Source organism: Chrysoperla carnea, chromosome 2 (genome assembly GCF_905475395.1).
Source record: "Chrysoperla carnea chromosome 2, inChrCarn1.1, whole genome shotgun sequence".
Classification (NCBI taxonomy): Eukaryota; Metazoa; Arthropoda; class Insecta; order Neuroptera; family Chrysopidae; genus Chrysoperla; species Chrysoperla carnea.
The window spans coordinates 5,888,099-5,898,616 of NC_058338.1; the positions used below are offsets into that span (position 1 = coordinate 5,888,099).

General features: G+C 31.1%; 1 protein-coding gene across 1 annotated transcript in view; it reads right to left on the bottom strand.

The window, feature by feature from the left end:
- Window positions 1-9,127, bottom strand: part of LOC123292328 (E3 ubiquitin-protein ligase RNF19A-like) — a 32,102-nt gene extending 22,975 nt beyond the window's left edge. The window contains exons 1-3 of the mRNA XM_044872950.1: window positions 8,938-9,127; window positions 787-1,044; window positions 345-508 (exon numbers count right to left, since the gene is read on the bottom strand). Coding sequence (XP_044728885.1) covers window positions 345-508; window positions 787-1,000 — 378 coding nt within the window. The 5' untranslated portion in view covers window positions 1,001-1,044; window positions 8,938-9,127. The remainder of the gene's footprint in view (window positions 1-344; window positions 509-786; window positions 1,045-8,937) is intronic.
- Window positions 9,128-10,518: the final 1,391 nt, after the last annotated feature.

Here is a 10,518-nt window from a genome sequence, read left to right on the forward strand (position 1 = left end):
TAGCGTGGGGGGTGGGGCGAAGAAATGCGTTTTATATAAAATAAAACAGGAGTTGTCATAGAACACCTGTTATTAGGAATAATTTTTAATGTGAATTTTAGGGTCTCTAGGCACTAGGCGGCCTGGCAGTATGAAGTAGCCAACATATGAAAATCCATTGGATTACGCCTGCAATTATTTTCACCACAGCCAGAGCAAGGCAACTGTGTTAATTATACAAACTTGAATTTTTAACCCCCGAACCAAAAGAGGGGCGTCTGTTTCATAATAAACAAAATGTTTCTCTATAATTATTTGAAAGTCAAAAAAGGAAGGTATATATGGCGAAAGATAAAAATAATTACTTTCGCTGTACTTGTTGTAAAAACTGATGAACGACTAACAGTTTTTTGTAATTCCTGTTGATGTGGAAATGCTCCTGGCCCACTATTTGTTGCACGGATTTCCGGATGAAAACGTTCATTGATTCGTGATGATGAACTACTTCGAGCTTCCGTACCTTCTCGAGCTGAAAAATAAATTTCATTAATTTTTATCGAAAGGATAACTTTGCCTACACATGGAAGTTGATAATTGTGCTTTCATTTTAAAATTTTACATCTGAAAATGGCGAGTTTTTAGGGGAAGGGAAAACTAAAAAAAATATCATTTCTGACTAGGATGAGAGAAAATTTCGAAAATACGAATACGTGAAATCCACAAAAAAAAAATGTTAGCCCGAAACGAAAAACTGAAGCCTCAGTATTTTCTGTTTAGAACGTTAAAAATAATTTGTGAAATACTTACCAAAAGGTCTATGATGGTTCTTGGAAGTGGTTTGAACAGATCGTGGTAATCGACGTCCACCTAATGGACTTGCATATAATAATCGTCTAATACTAAAACGTGATACTCCTCTACGTCGTTGATTACTTCCTCCAGGCGTAGTTGAATCATTGTTCGTACAGGGTGATCGAGTGTCCATATGTGAAACGTTAATATCGTTTGATGATTTTCGCATTTTGATTAATTTCTAAAGATTATCGAAGATAATCAATGAGAATTCTAGATTTATAAAAAAAATAAAATTTCAAAATTACTTCAATTCTTAGATCAAGTAAAGTAATCGTTTTAGGTCTTTCAAGGAAAAAAAAACAACAACAACAAAATGCGCCCCAGAGCAATTTATGGTGAAGGATTTAATCTACAAACAAGTTTCCGTTGGTAGGGCTATAGCGCAGGCAAGACGAGGGCTGCATCTGCGTCCAAATTCGACGGGTATGCTGCGGTGGTCAGCTCGGGTACTAACATGTCTCAGCCAGTAGGAGTTTAGATAGTTTCCGATCCCTAACAAGGTGCTCTGGAGCCTACAATGATGGAGCGTTGGTAGTTTCAGGCTAATATCTCGGTTGCCAGAAACGCGCATGGATTTGGAGTATCCCGCCTTCCTAGTTGTGGATGCGCTGGTCTAGCCTCGATTGGAATAGCAGTGAAGATTGAGCCGTCGAGCAGGTATCTCACTTGAATCTTTTTCAGGCTATGTTTCCGTTGGGAAAATTTGAAAGAGTATAATTAAAATTAAAATTTGCAAAATTTGAAATTTTACGAAAATGTACCGTTCTTTTTATAACATTCTGTATTTCATCTATAGTTTAGAAAAAGCTTTATTTTGGTAAAATCTAGCTTGAATGATATGAAATACTTTTTTTTACTCGGCAACCTTGAAGTTTTGTGGTTTTACACAATTTAAGTTTAATTATTGCTAGCCTTGCAAGGAAAATCACCTACGTGCATCAAGCTCATTGTTTCTAATTCAGCAATTACATAAAAAAAAATTTTGAAAAGCTTAAGTTCAAGACTGGCATTGATTACTACTTAATCTAAGAATTGGAGGCAGGAAGAAATGATACTTTTTAAAAGTTGATTAAAAAAAAATTTTATGTCGATTTATCCTAACATAGACCATTTTTTCGAAATTATCTGAAATCAAAAAGAAAAATCGAAATGTATTTGATAAATTTTTAATAAAGAATTATATAGTTTAATGAGTTTTCCAAGAGGTTAAAATTTTCTAAAAGAAGTTGCTTATCTTATTTTCCAATTCAAAGTCTTGTTTATTAATCTGTTTGACATGACACTTAACATTATGTTTAGTCAAGTGACTTAAGTCAAGTTGTGTTATACACAAATTGACTTATGAGTCAATTGTTTTCCATAATTTGTACAAGTACTTCAAAACCTCTTAAACAAATTTTTTTTTGATAAAATTTTATGTAAATATCCAAGAGTTTTGTTTATTTAAATGTGTATTATTAAAATCTAAACTATTTTTGCTTAGAAACAATTTTCATTTTTTATCTAGAATATTAACAATAATAGAAATAAAACTAGCACCTGTTTTTAAAAAAATGGTCATTAGGGCAAAAACGGCCCCAATGATTTTCATGAAAATTAATATGCAGGGGTTTTTTGGAGCGAAAAATCGATCTAGCATTTAAAACAACATTTTTAGAAAATGTTATTTTATCCGTGTTCTCAGGAAAAACTGAAACGAACATGAAATGTGACTCTTACTGCCATCTATTGGCGAGTAGTAATACTATTTTTTTTAATTGGTAAGAGCTAACTGCCTTACCGACATGTGGCTTACCGCGCACGGAATAGATTACGCATTAATAAACGGAGTTACTAGGGTTGACAAAAAATTGTTTTTCCAACGATTTCATCTACTGTAATATTCTGCATCAAATTTATTACTGTAAAAAGTGCTCAGTTTACCTTCTAGCTTACATACATTCAATAATTAAATATTAATGATTTTTCAAATTTTTAATTCAATGTAATATCTATATCTGATTTGGCATTCTTTAATATAATTCATTGGCTGTATAGCAGATTTGCTGAAGCCAGTTTTTAATTTTAAAAAAATATTATTCATAAAAATAAATTTATGCCAAATTTCAAGTGAATGTCATCAACTATTTTTTAAATTCAATAAAAAAAAAAATTAGGTGGCGGAAGTAAAATTTTGTTTAAACACTAAATCAACATTCAGTTTCAATATAAGATATATTAAAATTTAATTATCTCTATATATTATAAATGCGAAAGTAAGCATGTTTGTTTGTTTGTTTTTAAAACTTCAAAACACTTTTTTGTTCCACCATGCTTCATCTTTCTCTAAGTGTGAGAATTTGATCAAACTGTGAACATATTGTAAATTTGACGTAAAAAGAACAAAATCTAAAACATTTAACGAATACCTTTGCGATATTGTCTCTAGTAGTATTATTTGTATAACTGTTTTGATACACTCTGTAGGTGGATTTTTTTAAATCGAATTAAATTAGTTCAAATATGAAAATTGTATTCGTATCACGTAATTAATAAAGTCGATATTAATTGTTTTATAATACAAACATTTATCTAATTGTTTAAATAAAATCTCAATTACCAAAAATAAAAAGTGTTATAATTCTTAACCTCAATTTTTAACATCAATTAATTATACAAAATTTCCAAATTAAAAAAAAAAAATGTCTCAAATTTTTTTTTCTACCATACTTAGGATCCAAAAGTCAGAAAAATAATAAAACATAAGAGCCTCAAGTGAATCTCTAGCACTTAGACCAAAGGGTCCTCTGTACCCTCCTTGAGAACAACCGAAGACAAGACGTCTTCGGTTAAAAGATGCTATTTTAAGCTATTTATTAAAAATAATGCAAGCACTGACGTTCAACACAACTATACAGGGTATTTAACAATTAACTCAGTCAATTGTTTGTTTTCACTTGTATTTTATACGTATAATAATCCAGTCAAAATAAAAAAAAATAAGTCATAACTTAGGAAAAATTCGCATAGAGCTGAAAATTGCCAGAGACGTTAAATACATCATTATAAATGAAATATCAAAAATCCCCTTCGATCCTACTTCTGCAAAAAATTTTATTCAAGGTCAAAAGTATAAAATTAAGGTTTTTTCCATTTTTCTCGAAAACAGTAAGTATTATCGTAAAAATAGGTCGGACAAAAGTTGTAGATCATACAATTCTCTACAAAAATGGTCTAGTCACTTTTTCTTTTACGACTCACCATTCGTGAGATATCGCGGTTTTAATCATTAGAAAATTCATATTTTACATAATATGCACTAAAATGCAGCTTGTATACGTCAATAAAACTTGTATAATATAGAAAGTGTCATTATAGAAAGTGTCAATATAGAATAGATGTCAATATAGAAAGTGTCATTAGTAAATGGGTTTATGGCATGCATACGATGAATACTGTGTGTGAAGGATTGGAAAATCTCGCAAATGTTAGAATGGACACAACAGACCAGCATGTGGATGCAAGCGATTCTCGTGTAAAGAGAGATATTGAAGATATTAATAAACTTATGGAGTGGCTCTTATTACATGATCCGTTTCCTATAATTCCAAAAATTATGTCTATTGCTAGCGGAGTCGTTGGCGATGAGAAAATTAATTGTCATAATGCTCGTGCAGTTGGACTTGCTTCTATAAGCAAAATGACTGGCCAAACGTTTAATAATATTAAATTAAAACGCGGTGATAGAGTACTTCCTCTTTTAAATGCAAGTAGCGTCATAAAGGTACATGATGAAAAGGTGCCTATAGACCCTGTATTGTTATTTCAACGCATGAGCATTACTAAGACATTCGAAGATGAACTTGAAACATTCTTTGCATATGAATTAGCTCCTTACCCATTATCACTGTTTGATGAAGTGGGAATGCGTAAAACTATGAAGTCGGCTCTTTATAATTGCTTTGAATGTTTAAACTCCGAAATTGATAACACAAATGCTATCTACATCATCGATGGAGGGTATCTATTACACCGTGTTGTGTGGGATAAAGATGAACCATTTCATTCTATTTTTGAAAAATATGTGCAGTATGTACAAAGACATTTTGGTCATAACAGTACGATTGTATTTGACGGCTATACTAATCATACGAAAAATATTAAAGCTGCAGAACAACGTCGTCGGACTACAAAAACATCTTCATCTGTTGATATCGTTTTTGATCGACAAATGAAAGTTCCAACAAACCAACAACAATTTCTTGCAAATACTCACAATAAGTCTCGCTTCATTTTAATGCTATGTGAAGAATTTACAGCTGCTGGTATTTCAATAAAACAAGCTGATAATGATGCTGATGTCCTTATTATTGAAACAGCAATAGAACAATGGAAAAGTTCAAATACAACTGTCGTTGTTGGGGAAGATGTTGATTTGTTGATATTACTGACTGCACGGACTCCAAATGATCAAATGATTTACTTTTTAAAACCTGGGAAAGCTCAAGTACAATCAACAATATATTCATCACAAAGTCTGACTGCATATCCGAAATGTCAAGCTCATATTTTATTTTTACATGCAATAACTGGTTGCGATACTACATCAGCCATTTTTAAAAGAGGTAAAACATCAGTATTTAAATTGTTTGAAAAACGTAATGATTTAATTCATTGCGCAGAAGTATTCACAAAGATTGACTCTTCTCCACACGACATCGTTACAAATGGAATTCGTTTTCTTCTTGCAATGTATGGTGCTCCAAAAAAAATTGATTCCATAGACAAATATAGATATTTGAAGTTTGTAAAATCTGCATGGAACAATAAAACAGTACAGTTGTCTTGCCTGCCTCCAACATCTGCTTCTGCCTTTCAACACTTGTATCGTGTGTATTATCAAGTTCAAGTGTGGCTAGGCAATGAGCTGGACCCAGAAGAATGGGGTTGGAAATTAACAGACAACCATTTGGAGCCAATTAAAACTTTACTCCCGCCTGCTCCAGAAAAACTACTTAATACTATTTTTTGTAAATGCAAGACGGATTGTAGTAAGAATTGTGGCTGTCAAAAAGTAGGATTATTTTGTTCGCCAGTATGCATCAATTGTCAGGGTCAGACTTGCTCCAATATTGAAACAAATACAACAGATGAAGATATTTATGATATTAATGAAGAGACAATTGATGCATCCCTTTTCTTAGAACAGCGAACAGAAATTCTCCAAGAAGAAGAGAATGAAGACGAAGAAATAATTGATGAATATGAATTTTCTAAAGATTAAAACCGCGATATCTCACGAATGGTGAGTCGTAAAAGAAAAAGTAACTGGACCATTTTTGTAGAGAATTGTATGATCTACAACTTTTGTCCGACCTATTTTTACGATAATACTTACTGTTTTCGAGAAAAATGGAAAAAACCTTAATTTTATACTTTTGACCTTGAATAAAATTTTTTGCAGAAGTAGGATCGAAGGGGATTTTTGATATTTCATTTATAATGATGTATTTAACGTCTCTGGCAATTTTCAGTTCTATGCGAATTTTTCCTAAGTCAAATGTTTATTTTGACTGGATTATAATGAAAGAAATTGAATAGGCTAAATTAAAAGATATTTTTATAAAAGTATTTCTAGAAGTTTGAATTTCTTCGCTGGGCAGTTGCAGCTAAACTCACTACATAATGTTCTCACTTGCACCTCACAAGACTTCCTTGATCCTCTTTTTTCCTACTTTTAAGTTTTGTCCTACTTTCGGCTTTCGACCTCTAAGTTCTTTCAACATCAATAAAATTGAAGAAAATAGTTTAAAAAAATTTTTCCTGATATCTCGGTGTATCCTGAATAATGTCTCTATGCTCCCATCAAAACTTCCGATGCCTATGATTACAAACAGATGCACCAACAATTATATATATACACATACATAAAGAACACTATAAAATAATTATTATGTAATAACAATTACAATTAAAGATAAAAAAAATAATTCTTCCTAAACAGAAAAAATTAATTTAAATAAAAATGAAACACGTTATAGCGGATCACATCACGCACGAGCAACTTCTAGAAATAGCTAAAGATAACATTGTAAATGTGGAAATTCCAATAATTTTATAATTAATAACAAGGATTGCTGTTTTTCATATTTTAAAACTAAAACGCACTCATATTCGGATAAAAGATTACATAAAATAGCCATTCTTAGGAAGTCGTCAAGAACAGCTCCGATTTTGATGATTTTTTTTTCTTTTTTTTCCAAAATTTACAGCATTTAGATGGCGTTACATCTATGGATTATTTTCTGGGGGGATATGCCGAGAGTCGCTTGAATACGCCCATAAACCACTAAGAATCTAACAATTGCCGAGGTATTGCCAGAATGTTCATATACGCCCCTAGAAGCTAGATAAAGCGATCGAAAATAAGACAAACAGTTTACGCTCCTTTCAAATCGGTCAAAGCCTTTTGAGCCTTTTCAGTTTGAGCCTTTAAGCTCAAAATCACACATTTATACACAAATGCTAAATAATTAGCTATTCGATAAAGTCGGTGTAACGATGTAAAAGAGGCCCCGGTGCTAACTGAGTGATCGAGAACGCTCAATCTTTCAATTTTGAATACATTTTAAAATGACTTTAAATTTGACACAATAATTTTGAATTCGCACATTTGAAATTAAACTGCGCGCGTTTGTTGTGCATTATGAATTCCTTCTGTCCGGCCAAACAGTCAACAAGGAATATTATTTGAACGTTATGTGTCATTTGCGTAATGCTATCCGCCTAAAAAGGCCGGAATTGTGGAAAGTCGACAATTCATGGTTTTTACACCACGATAATGCACCATCCCATACTGCACTCATAATTCGTGATCATTTCTTCAAAAACTCAACCCATATCGTTCCGCAACCACCGTAGTCACTTGATCTGGTGCCGTGCGACTTATGGCTGTTCAGCAATCTCAAAAGACCGCTCAGGGGACACCGTTTTGATACGATAGAGGTGATTCAAACCGCAGCGAAGACGGAACTGAAGGCAATTCCGGAAAGTGACTACAGCCAGTGTTTCGAAGAAGGAAAATCCGTTGGCATAACGGATAACAATACTTTGAAGAGGATGAAATTGATTTGGAAGAATAAATAAAGAATTTTTAAAATAAATACAATGTCACCATATTTTTTGGGCACAGTAGTATATTGAAAATTGGACTTAAATGTTACAGCTTCAAAGCTAATCAAAAGGTTGACTTTATTTGTAAACAAATGATAAATTCGAAACAAAGGGTAATAATTTTGAAAATAAAATCTTTGTGTAACAAATTTACACAATCAAAATTAAATGACATACAAATGACATAGCTAAAAAAATTTCAAAACATTTCAAAATAGTTTCAAAATCCATTTAAAGGCAAACGTAATAATAATAAACATATTTTAAAAGTCGAAATTACGTGATCGGATATTTTTATTTTCAATTTCATTAGACCTACATTTCTGTTATATTATTTACTTTCTCAATTCCAAAAAACATAAACCATATTGACATCAATTTTATTTTTATACCCTCTTACAATTTAAGACGAGAAAAAAAATATTTCGAATTAAAAAATTGACCTTGTCATAAAAAAAATAAAAAATACTAAGTCTCCAAAACAAAATTGACCTTCACAGGCTATTTAGTTTATATGTAAATTGGGTAAGATTCCCCTTGGAAAATTATCATGTTTTACTTGAACCAAATTCCACAAAAATTTCGATGGAAATTATGACACGTTGCGAAAAAAAAATTATTACCCAATTTTTTTTCTGTTACTATAGAAATTAATTAAAACAAAAAAAATAGAATTTTACTTACCAATAAGATGCTATTTAAACATAATAAGGAAAAATTTTAGCAAATATTGATGGAAAATTTTTAATTAATAAAACAAATGGTGCAAACAGCTGCAGGATATCTGCACTTGTAAAAACGAAACAAAAACACGATAAAAGTGCATAATTTTTTTGAAAACATTTGCATCCACTAATTTTATATTAATTTAAACAAATTTATAAAATATTTTTACTTTCTCATTTTTATTTACATTGACATAAAATTTTTTTTTTGTTATAAAATTTTTACCTAATTTAACACATATTTTTTAAGTTTGAGATGTATATATATTTTTTTTTTTGTAGAAGAGTTGAGTTGTGTAAAATTGTTGTGAAAATCTGTCAAAAATTTAATTAAAAAAACATTCACAATACACACTAATTTAGTCACTCATTTAGACAATAACAAATATTCAATTACTAATTCATTTTACTAATAACCATAGGGTCATCATCAATGAATACTGTTTCTGTTTATGATAGTAATTTTTTTAATGTTATTATTAGCAATACCTAAAGACTACTATACACTAGACTAGAATTCTCTCTTTAGTGTTAGCATGCACTGACGTATTCATAACTCATACGTCATTCTTTTAATTAAAATGTTAAGTGAATCATACTCTTTGAACATCTTTTTCCTTGTATACGGATGAATGACTTTTTGTAAATATCTATATTACAATTCATTTTTTTTTCTAAGTCAAAGTATTCTTAACCTTTTACAGGGGCGAAGAATTTCACTTAGATTGTTTGAGATTACATGACACGCAATTGTAAGAACTTCAATTACTACTTAAGGTTAAAAAATCACGTTTTCTTAGGATCATCTTTAAATCGTGTTTATGCATTCTTATTAATTCCCTTTTTAAGTAGGTTAACTTTTGAATCCCCTTAGGCCCTTTCGGTGTTAAAATAATTCGATATTGAAATTTTTTTAAAGGTTTGCTTTATTATGTAACAAGGCTAATTTTCTTCTATGTTTATATGATCTTTATAGTCGGCCATATTGAATAAGCCATTTTGAATTCTGCTCTTTTTGACTCAGCATCATGAACAACGACCTTAAATACCCCCTTAATCACTTACCACGATGCAAATATCATCTAGTTCCCCAGACCACCTAATACACGAATATCACTCAGTTTTCAAGCATTAAACCAGATTTTTTGCACGTGGCCTTGAACGTCGTTAAAAAATTAAATCAATCGTAAATGTTGTAGAAAGATCTGAGTTTTGCATCCGTCGAGTATTCACTTAGTGTAAACTAGGCATAAATCAAGTGTGATCCACTTATTTCAAGATATTAGATTTTAGTTCGTACGTTCTTGGAATTGAAATTTCAAATTTAATCTGAGGGTTTTTTTAAAAATTGGTTATTTCAGCAAATATTCATTAATAAAATGCGTAAATCCAACTAACTCGAAACGAAAGTTCTGTATTTGTTTTGGATCATGAAAGGAAGCAAAATCAAAAAGTATCAAGATTGAATATTGAAAAGTCCGCCGTATGGGATTTTAAGTATTTAAAACCTGCTCTCTCTTGTCATGCCCAGGGCCTAATTAAGGCCATTATGCAAAGATGCAATAACTGCCTATGAACATACATGGATCCCATGTTATAGAGCCAGGGAAAAATAAGTTTGGATACAATATTCCTTAGAGTAATCCAATTTGATTCTTTTGTTTTACAAAAATTATATTCCAAAACTCGATATTAGTCTGTTCAAAACTGGAAATAATTCTACTTAAGAAAATAACTCCGAATTTGTGTCTAAATGATCTTAGGACTAGATGATCCAAAAATTTCTATGGGCTAACTTTTTTGTTTT